The following is a 23,747-nucleotide window of genomic DNA, read 5'->3' as shown; positions in this document are numbered from 1 at the left end:
GGTTGGATTGAACAGTTTAAAGAGGTATTGGTTTTATTGTCTTGCCCATTATTCTGTTGTCATCAAAAAGAGTTAATCGATATGGGACTAATCAAAGGAAAAATATGACTTTGAGCTGTTATGGTGGCTTCAAGGGAAAGGGATTCGATGGAAAATTGTGTCAGGCTTTCAAAGACTGGTTCACCATGCATTGTGACTGTACATTTCATGTCTCATAGTATCGATTCTCAGTTCTTTCTCAGGAACTGCAAAAAGTTTTCTAAAAAGTTCACAAAAAAGTCTTTGCAGGAATTTAGCACTATGAATATGCCATTTTCACTACTTTCTTTACATAGGAGTATGTGAATTTTATAGTTAGGAGCTCTTTCTTTCTATACAGAATGTGATACTCTACAACTTTCATGAATAACAGTTTTCATTTGGAGTAGCATAGCCATTTTTGAGTTACAGGCTTTCGAACATGAGTGTAACTCACTTTTCCGCCGAATTGGTAAAAACTGCCAATGGATTGTGGCTAAATGACTGAACCACTTTTAACTTTTAAGTAGGTCTTTTTGTGTGAAATTATAGGCACTTTCATTTTGGTATTTAAGAAATTTTTTGTAGGATGCATTGTTTTTGGGTTTTAAGTGAAAAACAGAAAAAGGTTCAAAATTTTCATGGTTTTCCGGCCTTTAAAAGCTTAGCACAAGCCAGAAACCATTGCAAACTCATATAACTGTTATTTGGGATGCCTAATGTCAATAGAAATTATTTTCAGCTTGTGCATAATTATTGGGCATTGCAGGCTATTTTGGGCTAATTTTGTGGGCTATATACGAATCTTTTTTTTTCAGTCAGAACAAAATACAAGACTTTTTCTGACACAAAATGAACACACATGATTACCTCCACACTGCAGAAGTCTATGAGATGATATGTGCCTGTGGTATAGCATATATAGGTGAAGTGGGAAGGACTATAAAAGAATGTATGAGGGTTGACTGAAAAGTAATTTCTCCACCTTCGTAACTCTTCAACAGTTGGCAGCATTGATATGTAGCAGGTACTGGCTTGTTCCATAGCCTCTTCTCTACAACTCCAGTTGGCGGGAAGCCTTAGCACTGAACAGTTGTGTTGTTACAGTGTAAAGTATGTAACCCTGCGCAGATGGTCAGTCAATGCGATTTAAGCTACATGCAGTCATTGAATTCTTGACAGCAGAAGGTGGCACCCCAAAGGAGATTCGTCAGAGAATGAAAGCAGTTTATGGTGATTGTGTTGATGTGAGTGCTGTGCATCACTGGGCGAGGAAGTTTAAAGATGTTGAGGCGGGTACATCTGACCTGCTTGACTGGTGGCGGGAACATCTGACCTGTGTGACAAACAAAGAGTTGGACGTCCTGTGACAGCGACACCTGAGTTCCACAAGCAAAATGTTGACAGATTGACTCAGGATGATCGTTGTATCACACAGAGAGAAACTGCAAGCACTATTGGCATTTCACAAGAATGTGTGGTTCATATTATTGCTTTGCTCAGCTATCGGAAGATCTATGCATGATGGGTCCCCCAGATGCTGATTCCTGAAATGAATGCGCACAGACTTGAAATTTGCCAGGAACTCCTCTCGCGTTATGAGAATGAAGGTGATGCTTTTCTCCATTCAATTGTACCAGGAGACGAAATGTGGGTACACGATTATGATACGGAGACGAAACGTCTGTCTATGGAACATCGACACAAAGACTTGACCCATAAAAAGAAATTCAAGACGCAGCCCTCAGCTGGAAAAATCATGACGACAGTGTTCTGGGACGCAGATGGTGTTATCCATGTTGATTTCCTTGATCATGGAACAACAGCAAATTCAGAGTGTTACATCACAATGCTCCGAACTCTGAAACAATGGCTAACAAGGGTCTGAAAGGAAAAGGGAAATGTTTTCCTGCAGCATAACAATGCCAAACCACACACTTCATGTGCCACCACAGCAGAACTTCAGAGACTGATCTCAGCACCATATGGCATCCTCCATACAGTCCAGATTTAGCACCATCTGACTTCCATCTGTTCCCGATAATGAAAGACGATCTGCGTGGACATCATTTTGCTTCAGATGTAGACGTTGAGGGAACTAGGCGACAGTGGTTGTGGAAACAGAATGTCAACCTCTTCCGTGACGGCTTCAGAAAACTTGTTCATCGTTGGCAGAAATTTATCCAATTGGCTGATGATTGTGTGAAAAAGATCACATTCTAAGGATTATTTCTGCATTAGATTTATTAAAATATTCCTGTCCAAACCCAATTAACGCAGGTGGAGGCATTACTTTTCGTTCAACCCTGGTATTAAGGAAAACAAATGCCACTTGTGATTAAAACATTGCGAAATTTGTGGTAGTGGAACATCAGGAGAAATGAAGCCAAGATTTCAATTTCAACAGTCTGCATGTGCTGACCAAATACACCAATGTTTATAGAAGAAAATTCCAAAAAGCGGCTGAAATTCCCAAGAATGAAAGTAACTTCAATAGAGAGAATAGCTTTAGCCTTCTGGCTTCGTGTTCACCCACCATAAAGAAAATGAATAAGCAGCTGTGGTACACAAGAAATAAAAAACAACGTACAAGAAGGCATGCCCTCCCCATTTCGCTTATGGCAAATGACGATGGCCCACCAGTAATACCAGGAAGAATTTGAACCAATCACTGTTTTTCTGCATAAGTGTGGGTAAACTCCCTTCTTATCCAGTGGTAGTGTCACATCAATGGTAGCCACAGGAATTTCACTCAGTAACCCCACTTCTTCACCATAAGCACAGGAAACTCTCTCTTTTTCAGTGATGGTGGCCCACCGATGGTGCCGAAAGAATTTTATTCAGTCACACCACATCTTCAGCATAAGTGCTGGAAATCTACATTTCTATCTAGTGAACTTGGCCCACCAATAGTAGCCATAGGAATTTACCCAAAATTCACGTCTTCAGCATAAACAAAAGGAAACTACCCTAGTATAAGAGAACACAACAATTGCCATTGACAGTGTTCAGGTAACTGTGAACACCACAAGGTCCTGAAGAAGAGCCCAGCAGAGGGATTGAAATGCCAATTATGTAGAAAAAATGTGACACAGCCTAACAGCCTAAAACATTTTTCCTTCAGTGACTACAGCCACGAAAGACTGCAGTTCTACATAAAGAAGAATGTCAGACTCTTACATGATATCTTAGGTTTCCTCAGTGTGATTGATTAATGGTGTGTTCTGAGTGTTCAGAAAAGTTGCTAATTCCATTTTATGGAATCGATCGGCTGAACACTGAAAGCGTGTTAGTCAATCTCTTACTTCAACGACATAAAAAATGCATATTTAAGTGTGCAACCAATAGACATAGACCTAAATTTATAGACCCAAAATAATAACATTCAAGATAATAGAAACTCCACGTAAGAATATCAACAATGTAGGAAAAGATAGATTGCTGCTTACCATAAAGATAACACACTAAGGAATGTGCAGGGACTAGAATGCCAACAGGCACAATGTCAGGAGGTTGTGGGGCAGGGAGGTGGGGAAAATGGAGCAAAAAAGGAGAAGAGTGAGGAAAGATGGGCAGATGTGTTGGCAGAGGGTGTCAAACAAAGGGGGTAGGAGATGAGAATGAAGAGGAGGCGGTAGGACAGAGGGGGTGGAAACTATTGTGGGGAGGTTGGGCCGGGATAATTACGGGAGCGGAGAATGTGTTTTAATGATAACTTCCATCTCTGCAGTTCAGTAAAGCTGGTGGTGGAGGGGAGGATCCAGATGGCTCAGGTGGTGGAGTGGCCATTGAAATCAATCATGTGCTCAGCTGCATGCTGTGTCACAGGGTGGTCTACTTTGCTCTTGGCCACAGTTTGGTTTTGGCCATTCATCCTGGTGGAGAGCTGAGTGATAGTCATACCAATATAAAAATCTTGTGCAATTATTGCAGCAGAGTGGGTAAATGATATGGGTGCTTTCACAGGTGGCCTGGCTTCTGATATATAAGATAAATGAGTGACAGGGCTGGAAGTGCTGGGTGAATGGATTGGGCAGACCTTGCACCGGGCTGTTTCACAGGGATGTGATCCTTGTAGCAAGGCATTGGGATTGAGAATGGCATAAGGATGGACTAGGATGTTGTGGAGGTTGGATGGCTGACAGAACACTACTTTAGAAGTTGTGGGAAGGATCCTGGGTAGCATGTCCTTCATTTCAGGCCATGATGATTGGTTATCAAAGCCCTGGTGAAGGGTGTGGTTTAGTTGTTCCAGTCCAGGTTGTTACTGGGTGATGAAGGGTGCACTCCTTTGTGGCTGATTCTTGAAGGTGGTGAGAGGATTGGGAGTGTGAAGGGAAATGGCACAGGTGATCTGTTTGCAGACTAGGTATGGGGGTTAGTGCTTCTCTGTGGTGAGACTCTCATCATACTGGGCAAGGGAATTTTTGTCACTGCAGTTACACCAACCTGCATGACCAGGCTGTATGGGAGGGATTTTTTGGTGTGAAAAGGATAACAGCAGTCGAAATGCAGGTACTGTTGGTGGTTGCTGGGTTTGATGTGGATAGATGTGCAGATGGAGCTATCAGAGAGGAAGAGGTCAGCATCTGGGAAGGTGGCACGCGCAGTTGAGGAAGGCCTTGTGGAGCAGATTGGAGAGAAAGTATTAAGATTGTGAAGGGATGAAGATAGGGTGTCTTGGCCCTGAGTCCAGATCTTGAAGATATCATCAGTAAATCTAAACCAGGCTAGGGGTTTGGCATTTTGGGAGGCTAGGAACGTCTCCTTTAGATGGCCCATAAGAAGATTGACAGGGGAGTGTGCCAAGCAGGTGTCCATAGCTGTGCCATGGACTTGTTTGTATACCTTCCCGTAAAAGTAGAAGTAGTTGTGGATTTGGATAAAGTTAGTAAGATGTATGAGGAATGGGGGAATGGGTTTGTAGTCTGAAGGACGTCGGGAAAAGTAGTGTTCAATAGCAGAAAGACCTTGGGTGTGAGGAATATAGGAAGGTGACATCAATGGTGACAAGTAGGGATCCAGAAGTTAAAGGGACGGGGATGGTGGAGAGACGGTGAAGGAAGTGGTGGTGTCTTTGACGTGAGAGGCTACATCATGGGCAATTGGTTGGAGATGTTGGTTGATGAGGGCTGAAATTCTTTCAGTGGGGCACAATAACCAGTCACAATGGGGTGTCCAGGATGTGTCATAGGAGTGAGGAGGGAAATGGATTTAGGGCAGAGGTTCCAGGAGGGATCTGAGGCTTTAAGCAGGGATTGGAGATTGTGTTGGACTTCTGGGATGGGATCATGTTGTCAGTGTTTGTAGGTGGAGGAGTCAGACAGTTGGTGGAGGCTTTCCACCGGGTAGTCACAGCAATTCATAACAACAATGGTGGAACCTTTGTCTGCAGGTAAAATGATTAGGCCAAGATAAGTTTTAAGGTTGTGTATGGCAATTCCTTCTGTTGCTGAAAAGTTTGTGTTCTGAGGAAGGGACCTGAGGAAGGATGGTGAGGTTAAGTTGGAGGTAAGGAATTCCTGGAAGGGACCAGCTGGTGTTTAGTTGAGGGGGGGGGGGGGGGCTCACGGTTGGATGGTGGTGTGAACTGGGAGAGACAGGATTCAGTGTTGGAATTAGGTTGGCTTTGGTTTGAGGGATTGGCAGCAAAGAGGTATTTCCATTGTAGGGGTCGGGAGAAGGAGAGTAGGTCTCTGGCAAGTCCAGAATGGTTAAATTTGGGTGTGGGGCTAAAGGGGAGACTTTTGGATGGGGCTGAAACTTCTGTGGAGCAGAGGGTTTCAGCCCCAATCCTCCCACCTCCTCCCAAGAAGCAGCCACAAAGGAGTACACCCCTTGTTGCCCAATACTATCCCAGACTGGAACAGTGAACTACATCCTGCATCGGGGCTTTGATTACCAATCAACATTCCTGGAAATGAGGGACATCCTACCCAAAATCCTTCCCACTACTCATAAAGTGGTGTTCCGTTGCCCAGTCAACCTCCACAACATATCAGTCAATCCCTATGCCACTCCCAATCCCAACCCATTATCACAACGATCATATCCCTGAGAAAGACTTGGGTGCAAGACTTGCCCAATCCACCCACCCAGCACTTCCTACTCCATTCCTGTCACAGGTTTATCTTACCCCCATCAGGGTCCAGGCCACCTGTGAAGGCAGCCATGTCATTTACCAACTCTGCTGCAATCTTTGTACAACTTTTTGTATTGGTATGACTACCACACCAGGATGAACAGCCACCGTTAAACTGTGGCCAAGAGCTAAGTAGGCAACACTGTGGCACAACATGCAGCTAAACATAAGATGCTTGATTTCAATGGCTGCTTCAGTACCAGAGCCATCTGGATCCTTCCCTCTACCACCAGCTTTTCTGAACTGTGCAGATGGGAGTTATGCTTACAACACATTTTCTATTCCTGTAATTATCCTGGCCTCAACCTACAGTAACGTACTGTCCACACACCCTCCACCCAACTGTCCTGTCGCCTCCTCCCCATCCTCATCTCCTATCCTCTTTGTTTGCCACCCTTGCCAATGCACGTCCATCTTTCCCCACTCCTCTCCTTTTTTCTTCATTTTTCCCCACCTCTCTGACCCACAACCTCCTGATGCTGTATATGTTGACATTCTTGTCTCTGCACACTCCGCCAGAGGTCTTTTCTTACCCCACCTGTACACTGTTATCCCTTCCCCTTTTCTGCCCCCTCCAGATTGCTGCTTCCATCCCACGTGATAGTTACATTCTGGCCTGAGCTGCCGGAGTTGGCAATGATATGTGCATGAGATGTGCTTACTTGTGTGGATGAATAGTGCGTGTTTGTCTTTTCTGCCAAAGACTGTGGCTGCAAGCTTATGTGTAAGTGTCTTGTAATTGTGCCTGTCTGCAACTCCGTGTGTTATCTTTAGGGTAAGTAGCAATGTATCTTTTCCTACATTGTTAACATTCAAGATAAGTTAGAATTAAAACATATTTTTACAGAAATGAAAGTGATAAAAGTTGGCACATAGGTGTGGAAATATGTGGGTAATAAAAAGAAGAGAAAAATTTTTGTTGTTTTGCGGAAGGAAGAAAATTACCATTATTATGTACTCTTTACTCTCCATATAATTAAGTATTCATGTAGAAATATAACAGTGATTCCTAAGTTTTGATGGCCATATGCTTAATAACCTTTGGCATTGTAATTCACAGAAAAATTGAGAACACAAAACAATTAATCTCAGGCATAAATAATCACAGGTATTTGGTAAATTACTTTTGTTCTTCATTTTGTGCAGGGTTGTTTGTGTTACTAAATATAAATTATTGAAAGGATATCATCAATTTAGGGAAAGATAGAATGCTACATACTATAAAGATGACACATTGAATTGCAGACAGGCACAATTAAAATACACTTACACATAAGCTTTCAGCCACAGCCTTCATCAGAAAAACAGAAAAACGCACTATTCATTCTCACAAGCAAGCACACCTGACGTACCAATGACTACCATCTCCGGCAGCTCAGGCCTCATGCCAATACAACTTAACATGTCATCTTTACAGTAAGTAGCAATCTGTTTTTCTTAGATTATTGAACTTCCTACCTGGAGTTTCCTTTGTCTGTTATTGAAAGGATATATTGCTACTCACCACATAGAGGGGTGTTGAGTCGCAGAGAGGAACAATGAAAAAGACAACTAAAATGTTTATTTATAAAATGTTGATTGAAATTCTTCTTATGAAGTAGAAAACACACACACACACACACACACACACACACACACACACACACACACACAACCACAGCCACAAGCACAACTCACATACACATGGCCACTGTCACTGGGCTCTGGGGTCCGACTTTGCCTGCATCTGACGTGAGAAGCAATCTGCTCGGGTGGTTGATGGTGGTAAGGAGGAGGCATGGGGTGGGGTGGGGAGGAAGAGGGATAGGGATAGCAGAGCAGGGATGGGAGAAGATGCAGTGCTGCCTGTGGGAATGTGCAGGGATGTGGTGGGGACAGGGTGGGTTTCTAGGTGGACTATCAGAAGGCTGCACTTGGTACTGGGGGGGGGGGGGGGGGGGGGGGTAAAAGGATAGAAACTACAAGGTTCATGGGCTGGGTAGAAGGAGTGTGTGTGTAGGGCTGAGGTGGGAGCAGGGAAGGGCATGGGTAAGTGGAGGACAGAGACTAGCAAAGTTTGAGGCTAGGGGGTTACCCTACCAGCCCTCACTCCAGCAATACACACCCCTCCTGCCCAGCCAAAACAAAGCACTGGTTAATCTTTTATCTTTCTACACCCCCCCTCCCACTCCCACCCCCCACCCCTGCCACAGCACAACCTTCCGATATGCACCCAGCGGCCCTATCCTGTCTGTGCCACATTACTGCATGTTCCTACAGGCAGCACATCACACATCATATTCCCCCAGCCTTACTTGCTATCCCTCCCCCTACATGCCAGAAGTCTCCTTTATATCCTCACCAACTATTCCAGAAGCTTGCTGCTCAGATCTCAGATGCAGATATAGTTGGGGTGCAGCACATGCTGGAGACAGTTGACTGTGTATGTGACTCTCTCTCTGTCTCCCTCTCCCTCTCCCTCTCCCTCCCTCCCTCCCTCCCTCCCTCCCTCCCTCCCTCCCCCCCCTCCCTCCCTCTCTTTGTGTGTGTGTGTGTGTGTGTCTCTGTGTGTGTGTGTGTGTGTGTGTGTGTGTGTGTGTGTTCTACTTCAGAAGAAGGACTTCCTCTTCAAGCTTAAAAGTGTGCTTGCACATATTCACTTGTGTCTACATCAAAAGGAGTACCTTGATTGCTAGCTTACAAGCAAAGCACTTATTTGTTTCATTGTGCTTGTCTATAGCTCAGGTTCTCCCTTATGTGTGAGTAGCAAGCTATTCTTTCCATAATATTGTTGTTTTTCCATCCTGGACTTTCCATTGTTTAAATGTAGATGATGGAAATCTTCTCAGAATGTTCTTTTCACTAAAGTCAACTGCCACTCTATCAAAATGCTAAAATTTCAATCATGCAAATGTGCATTTTATTTGTGCTTTATCTTGAAATACCCGCAGACTACTTTCAGTTGTAAATGAAATAAATTTCTTAAGAAAAAAAGAATACAATGTTTCAGAATGTGTTATTCTGAATAATTCATTGGGAATTCCTGGTTATTCATCATCTCATTATGGACAATTGCTGTCATCTACAGATTAGTGTCACTATAACATTCACGAACTCTACCTTTCGACAGACATATGTTTGACAGATACACGAACAGGAACTTTTACTGTACATCACATTACAGTGTTTATTTTATTTGCCATTTTCACATTAAAAACAAAGGATATTCAGCTAATATATCAATTTGTCTGGCACAGCAAAGATCCACTTAAAGTGAAAAAATCAATACAGTGTTGCCTTGATCCCTGTTAACTCCACACAAAACAAAGGAGGAAACATATTTACATGAAAATATTGAAATATAATTGTCAATTGTCATAAGTACACTAAAATATAAAAAATGAATATTTACTTTTGGCAGTCATAATTTCAAAAATGGTTCAAATGGCTCTGAGCACTATGGGACTTAACATTTGAGGTCATCAGTCCCCTAGAACTTAGAACTACGTAAACGTAACCAACCTAAGGACATCACACACATCCATGCCCGAGGCAGGATTCAAACCTGCGACAGTATAGTACTTGTTTGATTCTTATGACATTTGGTGTATACATACACACAAAATTCAAGCTTTCGCAACAAACTGTTGCCTCATCAGGAAAGAGGGAAGGAGAGGGAAAGACGAAAGGATATGGGTTTTAAGCGAGAGGGTAAGCAGTCATTCCAATCCCGGGAGCGGAAAGACTTACCTTCGGGGGAAAAAAGGACGGGTATACACTCGCACACACACACATATCCATCCACACATATACAGACACAAGCAGACATATTTAAAGACAAAGAGTTTGGGCAGAGATGTCAGTCGAGGCGGAAGTGCAGAGGCAAAGATGTTGTTGAATGACAGGTGGGGTATGAGTGGCGGCAACTTGAAATTAGCGGAGATTGAGGCCTGGTGGGTAACGGGAAGAGAGGATATATTGAAGAGCAAGTTCCCATCTCCGGAGTTCGGATAGGTTGATGTTGGTGGGAAGTATCCAGATAACCCGGACAGTGTAACACTGTGCCAAGACGTGCTGGCCGTGCACCAAGGCATGTTTAGCCACAGGGTGATCCTCATTACCAACAAACACTGTCTGCCTGTGTCCATTCATGCGAATGGACAGTTTGTTGCTGGTCATTCCCACATAGAATGCATCACAGTGTAGGCATCACTATTATATTAATATCATTAATTTGAACCCAACAATTACGTTTGTTGTTGTCACTGTTGCATTTCGAAATCTTTCCTGTCATCTTATTTTATCTTTGTGTTTTTGCCAGTAGTTTCACTTTGTATTCACCTTCTCCTTTTTACCGTAATCTGCTATACAATTTTATCCCGCCTATATATACTCAATAATACGTAACCCACTTCCAAACCATAACCAAAAAAAATTTTTTGCCGCTTTCGACACTACCACTGCAATAAAATCAACCGTTTCTAGTTCACAAACAGTTCCTTTCACCTTTTAAACAACCATTTTGGCTATTTCTAATAACTTTCGCTTTATTTCCATTTCCGTTTTTCCCACATCACTGATAATTTTTAGGCGCTTCCCACAGGTTTTAACGTCATTATTTCTTCGTCAGACAATTGTTAGCCTCATTTCCATATTCTACCACCACAAAACCACTCCTTTTAATACATTACACGCAGTTTTTTCGAAATTTTCCCGAATTTCTCCGTCCTTTAACGTGTTTTGGCGGCAACACAACCACCTAACCTTTGTGCACATCGTTGTCTACCAACCCAAGTCCAACATAGCCCAGCTGTAACCAACACCTTTTCGCCTTTTTCACACCAGATCTCCAGTTACTTTCCAGTTCACCTTTATCTCTCCCCATATATTTTGATTTTCATTTTCATTTCAGCCTCATGGTACACTTTCCTCCTTCTAATACCATGTCACCCTCACAACACCCCCACAATTATCCCATTAAGTTTTATTTACATTCCCTCCGCAAACATGCCTTCGCCCTAGCCAGATTACGCTCCCATATTCTATTTTCTCAGGCTTGTCTAACATTTGGCATCACCCCCAAAGGCCTCACACTTAAAAAGATCCCATCTCTGGCTGCAACCCTTCCTTCCATCAGTCCCTATACCAGTTCCAAACTGAACAATCCATTGCCCTCACCCACCTAATCCTTCATCTACACATCAACTTAGCCAATGAACACACCCGTCAACTCCTATCCTTAATAAAAGTCCTCAATCTTTCCTCTCCCACATCCACGCCGGCTGTTCAGAGCATCCTCCTACAGACCAATCGCAAATTAGAACAGCATGCCACCCTCCACCTCAAAAAACTATCCAATCTCCTGGTTTCCCACTTCCGGAAAGGCAACTCACTCACCCTTCACAACCTTTCCAGCAAACCTCAACCTCCTCTCATTGCACACAGACCCAGTCTCTCCCATCTACACGATCTCCCACTAACAGCTCCACTCCCCCCAAAACCTCAAAATTCCAATCAACACAATCTGGAACCACAACACCCTAATTCAGAAGTTAACCTCTCCTCCAAACCTCTCTCCCAATCCAATTCCTAAAAAACCTTAATCGTACTCCCAACATCACCACTGCTGAAGCCCAGGCTATCCATGATCTGAAGGCTGACCGATCCATCGTCATTCTTCCGGCGGACAAGGGTTCGACGACCGTGGTACTTGATCGTCGGGAGTATGTGGCTGAGGGACTGCGTCAGCTTTCAGACAACACCACATACAAAGTTTGCCAACGTAATCCCATTCCCGATGTCCGGGCGGAGCTTCAAGGAATCCTCAGAACCTTAGGCCCCCTGCAAAACCTTTCACCTGACTCCATCAACCTCCTGACCCCACCGACACCCCGCACCCCTACCTTCTACCTTCTTCCTAAAATTCACAAACCCAATCATCCTGGCCGCCCCATTGTAGCTGGTTACCAAGCCCCCACAGAACGTATCTCTGCCTACGTAGATCAACACCTTCAACCCATTACATGCAGTCTCCCATCCTTCATCAAAGACATCAACCACTTTCTCGAACGCCTGGAATCCTTACCCAATCTGTTACCCCCGGAAACCATCCTTGTAACCATCGATGCCACTTCCTTATACACAAATATTCCGCACGTCCAGGGCCTCGCTGCAATGGAGCATTTCCTTTCACGCCGATCACCTGCCACCCTACCTAAAACCTCTTTCCTCATTACCTTAGCCAGCTTCATCCTGACCCACAACTTCTTCACTTTTGAAGGCCAGACATACCAACAATTAAAGGGAACAGCCATGGGTACCAGGATGGCCCCCTCGTACGCCAACCTATTCATGGGTCGCCTAGAGGAAGCCTTCTTGGTTACCCAGGCCTGCCAACCCAAAGTTTGGTACAGATTTATTGATGACATCTTCATGATATGGACTAACAGTGACGAAGAACTCCAGAATTTCCTGTCCAACCTCAACTCCTTTGGCTCCATCAGATTCACCTGGTCCTACTCCAAATCCCACGCCACTTTCCTTGACGTTGACCTCCATCTGTCCAATGGCCAGCTTCACACGTCCGTCCACATCAAACCAACCAACAAGCAACAGTACCTGCATTATGACAGCTGCCACCCATTCCACATCAAATGGTCTCTTCCCTACAGCCTAGGTCTTTGTGGCAAACGAATCTGCTCCAGTCCGGAATCCCTGAACCATTACACCAACAACCTGACAACAGCTTTCGCATCCCGTAACTACCCTCCCGACCTGGTACAGAAGCAAATAACCAGAGCCACTTCCTCATGCCCTCAAACCCAGAACCTCCCACAGAAGAACCACAGAAGTGCCCCACTTGTGACAGGATACTTTCCGAGACTGGACCAGACTCGGAATGTTGCTCTCCAGCAGGGATACGACTTCCTCAAATCCTGCCCTGAATTGAGATCCATCCTTCATGAAATCCTCCCCTCTCCACCAAGAGTGTCTTTCCGCCGTCCACCTAACCTTCGTAACCTGTTAGTTCATCCCTATGAAATCCCCAAACCACCTTCCCTACCCTCTGGCTCCTATCCTTGTAACCGCCCCCGGTGTAAAACCTGTCCCATGCACCCTCCCACCACCACCTACTCCAGTCCTGTAACCCGGAAGGTGTACACGATCAAAGGCAGAGCCACGTGTGAAAGCACCCACGTGATTTACCAACTGACCTGCCTACACTGTGATGCATTCTATGTGGGAATGACCAGCAACAAACTGTCCATTTGCATGAATGGACACAGGCAGACAGTGTTTGTTGGTAATGAGGATCACCCTGTGGCTAAGCACGCTTTGGTGCACGGCCAGCACATCTTGGCACAGTGTTACACTGTCCGGGTTATCTGGATACTTCCCACCAACACCAACCTATCCGAACTCCGGAGATGGGAACTTGCTCTTCAATATATCCTCTCTTCCCGTTACCCACCAGGCCTCAATCTCCGCTAATTTCAAGTTGCCGCCACTCATACCTCACCTGTCATTCAACAACACCTTTGCCTCTGCACTTCCGCCTCGACTGACATCTCTGCCCAAACTCTTTGTCTTTAAATATGTCTGCTTGTGTCTGTATGTGTGTGGATGGATATGTGTGTGTGTGCGAGTGTATACCCGTCCTTTTTTTCCCCCTAAGGTAAGTCTTTCCGCTCTCGGATTGGAATGACTCCTTACCCTCTCCTTCCCTCTTTCCTGATGAGGCAACAGTTTGTTGCGAAAGCTTGAATTTGGTGTGTGTGTTTGCGTTTGTTTGTGTGTCTTTCGACCTGCCAGCGCTTTCGTTTGGTAAGTCACATCATCTTTGTTTTTTGATATATACACTTCTTCCGCCGGCCGAAGTGGCCGTGTGGTTAAAGGTGCTGCAGTCTGGAACCGCAAGACCGCTACGGTCGCAAGGTTCGAATCCTGCCTCGGGCATGGATGTTTGTGATGTCCTTAGGTTAGTTAGGTTTAACTAGTTTTAAGTTCTAGGGGACTAATGACCTCAGCAGTTGAGTCCCATAGTGCTCAGAGCCATTTGAACCAATACTTCTTCGTCAGACAATTGTTAGCCTCATTTTCATAATCTGCCACCACAAAACCACTCCTTTTAATATATTACATGGGAAAAAATATATCTAAAAACAAAGATGATGTGACTTACCAAACGAAAGCGCTGGCACGTCGATAGACACACAAACAAACACAAACATACACACAAAATTCTAGCTTTCGCAACCAACGGTTGGCTCGTCAGGAAAGAGGGAAGGAGAGGGAAAGACGAAAGGATGTGGGTTTTAAGGGAGAGGGTAAGGAGTCATTCCAATCCCGGGAGCGGAAAGACTTACCTTAGGGGGAAAAAAGGACGGGTATACACTTGCACACACACACATATCCATCCACACATATACAGACACAAGCATGCATTGTCATAATCATTTTATCTCATCTTCATCACAAAGACTTGAAAGTTGCTGAAGTGGTGTCAAATAGAAACATTTGTACCACGTGGCTGAATAACTCCAGATGAAGTTTTGTGGCCAACAATGCCATATGATCATTTTACTTTATTAGGTACAGTGCAGTACCAGTCCGTAATATTCTTGTAGGCCTTTACATTTCTGTGAAGGCATCTAAGATGTGAAACATTTTGTTTGCATGTGTACATGTTTTCTGTTATATTATAAACAAAACGTTTCTACTTTTTGCAGAAGGCCACCAAGTTCTCAGGTGAAAAGCACTGAAGTTCGCTGCACAACCTGTGGTGATGTGTTTCCAAGCCATGATGAACTAGAAGAGCACAGAGAAGGTGGTTGTGGTGGTTCAGAAGTGACTGATGCATCTGGAGGTGATGGAGTTTCTGATCAACCAGCAGCCCGCAAAAAGTGGGAGCCAAAAGTGTGTACTGAGTGTGGCAAAGAATATCGTACCAACTACAAACTTCGTGAGCATATGCGACGACACACTGGTGAACGACCATTCCGCTGCTCTTCATGCCCAAAAGCATTTCGCTCTAAAATTGGTTTAGCTCAGCATGAAGCTCGCCATACTGGAGAGTTTGAGTTCAGCTGTGACACTTGTGGGAAAGGCTTCCAGTGCAAATCATACTTGATTGTGCATCAACGAGTTCATTCAGATGAAAAACCATACCCCTGCAGTACATGTGGACGGCGATTCAAGATGCGTCAGAGCCTTTTAGATCACCAAAATAGACACCTCGGGGTGAAACCTTACCTTTGTGAGACATGTGGTCGTCGCTTCGTTACAAAAGGTCTCTGTAAATCACATCAGCGTATTCATTCTGGTACTGACAATCGTCGTCATCCCTGTAGTGTTTGTGGAAAACTCTTTGTCAGTAAATCCTATCTTGCAACTCACTTGCGGATACATACTGGGGAAAAGCCATTCATGTGTGAGGTCAGTGTATCTTTAATGAAGTTTTGTTTCTGCCATTATGTCACTCTTATTGTATATTTTTTCAGCACAAAAATTATTTTTAAGGACTGTATTATATACATTACTTATCTAGAAGATAGAATGGCTTTCTGGTATTTATCTTCTGGATGCAAAATTCTATTACTGTCGATATGCATATTTCAAAGTAGAGAAAACTTTTGTAGCTTCAAGAACTGTTATATCCCTCCAAAGAGAGATAACACAGATCCAAGGTTGGGAGAGACCCAACATCCATTTGCACTACTGGAATGTCACCGTCTGAAGGTAAGTATTGTCATTTTATTCTGTAAGTCGACCAAGGCATTCCTTGAAGCATTTCAAGGCAAAAGTAAAAGTATGCAAGTGTGTATTTATTGTGAAACGAGGAGAGTTTTATGAGATTACAATGACAAGTATGAAAAGAACCAACTTTTTTGTTTTTGTTTTTATAGCTGAGAGGTAGTGTGTCCATTGTCATTCAAACTCTGTTGCTCCAAGTGTGAACCATCACTGTAGTCTAGTGCTTAACATCTTTAACTACTAATCTAAATAATTCTTGTTAGACCCCAGCAATTGCTAAACTACTTTTTATTTTATTTTATATACTCATAGCTGTGCGGTTAAAACAGATAACGTCATTCCATGTTATACTTGTTAAATGGAAGATGGTGAAGACATTATATGTTCAGGTGAGCCTCTTTTTTTTCTTGTGAGGGGAACTTTTACATGACACCAGAAGAGTCAGGAATGATCATTAGAATCAGGGCACAGAATGCAATAAAAACCATTGCTCCATTTACCTTGTAGCAAAAAATTTCTGTTTCAGTCTCTGTGTAAGACTGTTATAGTAAGGATTATCATGAAGAGAATGATTAAAATTACATCTACAATTACATCCATACTCTGCAAATCACTGTGAAGTATGTGGCAGTGGGGACTTTCCATAGTATCACACGTTAGGGTTTCTCCCTGCTACATTCACACATAGAGTGTGATCAGAGTGGCTACTATAAATGCCTCTGCATGTGTGTTGATCTTCTCTTTCTGGTCATTGTGGGTGTAACATGTAGGGGTTGTAGTATATTCTTAGATTACTCACTTAAAACTGGTTCTTGAAACTTTATAATTAGCATTTCATAGGATAGTTGGCTTCCATCTTCAAGCATCTGCCAGTTCAGGATTTTCAGCTTTGTATAACACAGTCCTGTGGGTCAAACAAACCTGTGACAGTTTATGCAGCCATTCCATTCTTTGTTATTGGTAAAGAAACTGATCATCCCCGAGGGCCGCTTCTACCAGTTTTTCCATTCGTCTGTAAAGAATTCGCGTTAGTATTTTGCAGCTGTGACTTATTAAACTGATAGTTCGGTAATTTTCATATCTGTCAACACCTGCTTTCTTTGGGATTGGAATTATTATATTCTTCTTGAAGTCTGAGGGTATTTCGCCTGTCTCATACATCTTGCCCACCAGATGGTAGAGTTTTGTCATGACTGGCTCTCCCAAGGCCATCAGTAGTTCTAATGGAATGTTGTCTACTCCCGGGGCCTTGTTTCGACTCAGGTCTTTCAGTGCTCTGTCAAACTCTTCACGCAGTATCTTATCTCCCATTTCGTCTTCATCTACATCCTCTTCCGTTTCCATAATATTGTCCTCAAGTACATCGCCCTTGTATAAACCCTCTATATACTCCTTCCACCTTTCTGCCTTCCCTTCTTTGCTTAGAACTGGGTTGCCATCTGAGCTCTTGATATTCATACAAGTGGTTCTCTTCTCTCCAAAGGTCTCTTTAATTTTCCTGTAGGCAGTGTCTATCTTACCCCTAGTGAGATAAGCCTCTACATCCTTACATTTCTCCTCTAGCCATCCCCGCTTGGCCATTTTGCACTTCCTGTCGATCTCATTTTTGAGACGTTTGTATTCCTTTTTGCCTGCTTCATTTACTGCATTTTTATATTTTCTCCTTTCATGAATTCAATTGGAGAAAAGAAAAATGGCAACATCAGACACTCGATTCAAAACAGTAACTTGACCTATTATATAAATCACAACTATAAATAAATACAGAACGTAAGTTACTGAAATATTAAAGAAGGAAACTCATGCTGATAAGATCATTTGTGTCTTTGTAAGGACTCCATAGTTATGTTGCTACGTAAATAAACTAAATTGTTTATAATATTTTTTATATCTGTTTCATTAAAAAATAAATCTGTTTATTATATTGCAGGATTTATCCTCTTTCATCTGGTGTATCACAACTCTGAACTTTGTGATCAATTCAGTTCTTTCAGTTTATTATAAACATTAATGGTAATAATGTTAATAGCTAAAAAGCTTCATACATGGATTTATGTTCAGTGAGCTTGCCCCATTGCCTTGGTTCCATAGTGTTGTTGGTTTTTCTCTAGCATGATTTTAATTAAAACTGTATCCGTGATGGTATTTCAAGTCATAGTCACCTTCTCCATCTTAGCTCATCCCACGACCATGTTGCTGGAACACACCCCCTTATTCAGCCGGGCAAAACTGCAATGACTGCTTGGCCATGTGGCTTGCTAGTTATTTTTACTTGTTCTCATCTCACTTGTCACAGTCTGTCTGATAGGTGGATGCCCCGACAAACATTCACACAAACCCAGAATTGAGCTGTCAGATTCAGTCCATCTTGTGGCAGTTGAACCAGCTGCTTGTAATGCTACATACCGCAATTTCATGTATCACCTATCTGTCAAGTGCTATATCAAGTAGCTCCATATTTTACTATTCACATAATGATAAATAATTCCAGTTTTACCATAGATATTTAACTGTACCAAAACTCATGTAATAATTTTGTGATCAGTAAATCAGTCAGTGGGAGCATTATCACTAAGAACATATACACACATAAATAATGCATCTAACCTAAACATGTTATTAATAATTTGTGAACATTGAATAAGTATTCATCTGCTAAGATAGTTAAAATCATTTATTCGTATAGATGACTGTTCTGCAATTTTTTGTTGCCATCCTCGAATCTACAAAAGGTGGAACTGAAAAAGCTATGATACAGTAACTAACATAACAGCAAACATAATTATATCCAAAAATTTGCAATACAGGGAATAGCAACATACCAAGTTTACATCATTGCATAATCTCCTCCTTCTGTACAGTAAGTGGGGCTATACAATGTATATCCATGTTGGTATCACGAGCTAGACTAGAAGTTGGCATGCCATGAGGTACACATAAATTATTGTGCTGATTACAAGTACTCCCACTCAACATCTCAGTTTTCTTTTGAACCTTACTCTCTTCCTGCAGTCCCCATCATCAAACACCAGAACTCTGCCTTTTACAATTACGGTGCAACCATACTTATCAAGAAAATCCATTCTAAGAATAATTTTCTGAGTAAGACCAGGCAGCATAAGGCAACCTGTCTCAAAACATTGATCCCCAAGCTTAAAATTTAACAGAATTTCCCTCTTTATTGGCTTACTGCATCCCTCAGTTGGAATCAACTCCACCAAATCTCTGCTTCTTATCTGTTGGCAGCATGATTCAGATACATCTGACACGCTAGATCCAGAATCTAATAGTACAGTACTTTTTTAATAATTGATTGAGCTTTTTTGATCTGCTTCAATTTCTTCCCTGTGCTCCATATCCAGTACACAAACACTTTTACACATGCCCCATATCCAGTGTCCGGACTTTCCTTAAACCAATCCTTAATCACTTCCCTTATATCCTGTTCACTCCTTAATTCTCCAGTTTTCCGTGCCACTTTAAATTTTAAATTGTCGCATTCCTTATAAATTTAATTCTTTATGGATTGTAGCATAAGATACCCAGTTATTAACATCATACTCAGCTTCTTCTTTTCCATTCAGTTATTATTGATATTCATATCTGGAACCATCTGTCTACCTTCTATAAAAAGTCTCAACTTCTTCCTCAGGGCAAAAATCAACAAAGTTTTCATTACGGCAGTCGACCTCAACTTCACTCACTAATTCATTATTACCACACATGATAGTATCAGGTGCACCCACTGGAATAGTCACAGCATTTATGTATACATCATTACTAAGGACTGGAAAAATTCGCATTTTGCAGTAAATGCAAAATAGGTATGAATTCTGCCTCAAAATGTGAAATTAGTTAATGGATGCTGTTTCATAGTGAATGTATCCAGATGACATATTCTACCAGAGATAGTCTAGAATACTTTTATTTTCAGGATATAAATATTGAAAAGGTAATCAGCTTTTCAGTACTGGTATTGTACATCATCTGGTGAAGACCGATTTGGAAAGATGACATGCGTAAGAATCTGTTTGCAAAATAAAAAGTGTATGAATGCAATGAGGTATCAATGTGCTCAGTGATCTGCTGTCATGCCAACTGTGGACTGTTGAATGGTCTTTTTTAGTTACATGCCACAGAATGCAGCATAGTACTCAGCTATGGGACCTAGCATTTTATAACAAAGAAATGCGAATGTTTGTTTTTTAGCTGAAGCTCAAAAGATGGTATAATGCGGGCACTTTTAATGTGGCAAATTAGGTGGCAGTTGTTATGAAATGTGGTTGCTTCTAACACTGCCAGAGGTCGGGGTTGAACTACTTGTTATCAATACTTTATTTATTTTTTTAGATCCATCTTTTTTAGAGCATTATATATTGTACAAATACATTTTGTTGACATATTTACAGCACATGCACAAATAATAATACAAGGGAAATGAAATAAACACTAGAGAACAATTTCTTAATTTTACAGTACATAGAAAATAATACAGTATGCAGAAGTATCAAATAAACTATTGAGGTAATAAGGTAAATACAAAATAGTTTACAATTAGAAATAAATTAGGATCTCAGGTCATCCTTAGAACAGTTTTCAAATCCTGAAATATTTTAGAAAACCTTTTCTTTCAACCATTTTTCAGTTTTTGTTTTAAAGTCATTAAGTGAGACGTGATGCACCGGTAAAGGTGAAGTATTACGTAATTTTATGCTCAGGTATTCATAACTAGACTGTTTTTTCTTTAATCTGGCTGTGGGCATATCTGTTTAATTTACTTAGTTTTATGGTGATGTACAGTTAATTTCAACAAGCAATTGCGTGATAGCCATCTGTGAATGCTTTGTGTTGTACATTGCTTGTTGTTTTCTTTTCTTTTTTTGAAATAAGTGCAGTGACTAATTCTGGTTCATCATGATTTTGATTATGACCCTTCCAATATGAGACATTGTGTCATTTCTGCAGTAGCTCTGGAAGAGGAAGAGATCGGGCTTGTCTCCCCGCGCTGCTCCTCTCCTCTCTGGAGTTCAAAATTCTAGTTTGTTTATGCTCGTGGCCATCTGCCACCATAGCCTATAGTGCCTGCATTCTGCACTATAGGGGTTGGAAAACAAAATCCATAAGATTTTTAATAGTGCTGAAATTCTTCCCTGAACATTATAATAGAGTTAGTGTACATACATTTCTACTTCTACGCTACATGCCTTGTCAGTTCTATTTGTAGTGTTTGTCAAGCATGGGTCCCACAGCTATGAATACATTCAGTTCACCGCTGGGAAAATGCTGTTGGTTTTTAACAGAAAATCGTTTTGGAAAGCATAAATACAGCCCAGCGAAGGAAACAGAGGCTATATCAAAAGAAAAACATGTTGAAGTTTTTGCAAAAGCAAACATTCCAGTCAAAACATTTGCAGCCAATGCCTTTTGTAACAGTCAGTTGTGTAGTGTGGCAGCATTTTAAATTTCTGCATGTGATAAAAAAAAGGTGAATGTGGGCATGAATTGTGCCAGAAATAGGTGCTATGTTTTCTGGACCGTAATCATTACCTACTGCTTCACTCATCTCCATGTCCACATCATTACCTGATTACCAATAATTTCATTATTATTTGGTTTGCCTTCATATCCACATCAGTACCTGTTTCTACATCTGGCAGAGCCAGTGGCTCTGTTTCAAAATTCTCAGTAATCTTCATTGAAGCAAAACCCTCACTATTTTCTTCATTATCTTCCAGTTCAACCATTTTATTTTTGTTAACCAATTCCGCAACATAATAGCTAGAATCATTTTTGTTACATTTATCAGTATTGCATGTATTATTGATATTGTTCCTCCTGTTCCAATTACTGTAGTTATTAAACCATTCCCACGCTCTTCATTACCTGTTATTGCATCCATGTTGCATATAGCCACTTCTTTTTTCCTCACTACAGTTCTCCTCGATATTGTAATCCTGTCTGGTCCTGTTCTTTGCATCTCCATTAGTCCTCTTGTGGACCTTCAGTAGAGCTCCCATTAGTTTTCTGACACTTTGCCATGAAAACTTGCACCCTGTCTTGGGCCTAGCCTTATTTCCTCTCTCCTCTGTTAAAAATTCTCCCTTCTTTCATTATAATTCCCATTTTCTTCTGCTGCCTGTCTATCCAATTCCTACTTTGATTATTATTTCCATTCCTATATGGGGCCTTACCCACTCGTTGCTAATAGGATGCCTACAGGATGCAGCATTCTCGGAATGCTATACAACAATTCAAACAAATAACATTAGTAGTTTTATTTCTAGAAAGCAATGGACAGTATTTTTAACTTCGGAGCTTTACAAATAGTAGTCGCAAATGAGGGGCAACTTGCAACATAATTTAGAATCCTTGATGTGTGAAATGTTCACGCAAGTTTACACATGTCACTGATAACTAACACCCTCAATCCAGTGCCGATCTGAGCGGCTGAGGCCAGCAGGAGCGGCATTTATATTCCCTTCTTCTAGGTGTCGCTCTTGGTGCGGTGCGGTCCAATTCCGTGCACTATTGGCTGCTGTTTCCTCACCGCTTTCTCTGCTCTTGTGTTCTGCATCTTCATTGTTCCGGCGCATGATGATCTTCCACAATCTCCACCTTGGCTACCAACCCCTTTTCAACCTCATCAACTCTGAGATTAACTCTCTTAATCATTTTAACAGGATGCAGTAAATGCCTGAAGATGGCCTTGTAAGCCGAAAATCGGTTAGCAATAAAAATAATATTGTAGAACAAAAGCAAACTGGTGCTTTTCATTTATTATTATAATGTTGTTCTACCAAGAACCGACGGAAGATTCTGTTAATACATTTTAACAGTATTTACAACTTTGTTTGTAATCTCAGTGAATTTAATATGTTGTTGTTGTTGTCTTCAGTCCTGAGACTGGTTGGATGCAGCTCTCCATGCTAATCTATCCTGTGCAAGCTCCTTCATCTCCCAGTACCTACTGCAACCTACATCCTTCTGAATCTGCTTAGTGTACTCATCTCTTGGTCTCCCTCTACGATTTTTACCCTCCACGCTGCCCTCCAATGCTAAATTTGTGATCCCTTGATGCCTCAGGACGTGTCCTACCAACCGATCCCTTCTTCTACCTCCGGAATATTTTACCCAAGAGGACGCCATCATCATTTAACCATACAGTGAAGCTGCATGCCCTCGGGAAAAATTACGGCTGTAGTTTCCCCTTGCTTTCAGCCGTTCGCAGTACCACAACAGCAACGCCGTTTTGGTTAATGTTACAAGGCCAGATCAGTCAATCATCCAGACTGTTGCCCCTGCAACTACTGAAAAGGCTGCTGCCCCTCTTCAGGAACCACACGTTTTTCGGGCCTCTCAACAGATACCCCTCCGTTGTGGTTGCACCTACGGTACGGCTATCTGTATCATTGAGGCACACAAGCCTCCCCACCAATGGCAAGGTCTATGGTTCATGGGGGGAGGTTTTAATATGTAGCTGATCAGATTTTCCACTCACTGCACTTGTCTCATCACCAAGCTTTGGTTCCATTCCAGCTATTTCAATTTTTATGTTCTCCAGTTTACTCTCCATTTTTTGATCTATGTCTCCAACTATCTCATATTTTATACTCCCCTTTTGTAAATTTGTCTTTTCTAATTTCTTACTCAATGTTTCAAAAATGCATTCAGATCCTTCCACTCTTCCTGGCACCCAGCCTATTTCTTCCCTACTGTCTGGCATGCCACCACTACTAATATCACTCACTGTTCTCTCTGTCCCACAATCGTGTATTTTCATGTCCATGGCTAATGATCAGAAAACAAGTTTACAATGCAGCAGCTGACTGTAATTAACTTACATTACCCTGCTGAC

At 42.0% G+C, this 23,747-nt stretch overlaps 1 protein-coding gene across 1 annotated transcript in view; it reads left to right on the top strand.

Moving 5' to 3' along the window:
• Positions 1 to 23,747, top strand: part of LOC124612950 (zinc finger and SCAN domain-containing protein 2-like) — a 187,004-nt gene that overhangs the window by 116,957 nt on the left and 46,300 nt on the right. The window contains exon 5 of the mRNA XM_047141466.1: positions 14,869 to 15,574. Coding sequence (XP_046997422.1) covers positions 14,869 to 15,574 — 706 coding nt within the window. The remainder of the gene's footprint in view (positions 1 to 14,868; positions 15,575 to 23,747) is intronic.

This window comes from Schistocerca americana, chromosome 4 (assembly GCF_021461395.2).
Source record: "Schistocerca americana isolate TAMUIC-IGC-003095 chromosome 4, iqSchAmer2.1, whole genome shotgun sequence".
NCBI classification, from domain to species: Eukaryota; Metazoa; Arthropoda; class Insecta; order Orthoptera; family Acrididae; genus Schistocerca; species Schistocerca americana.
The sequence above is the reverse complement of the archived record's forward strand: the minus strand, read 5'-3'. Positions and strand labels throughout refer to the sequence as shown.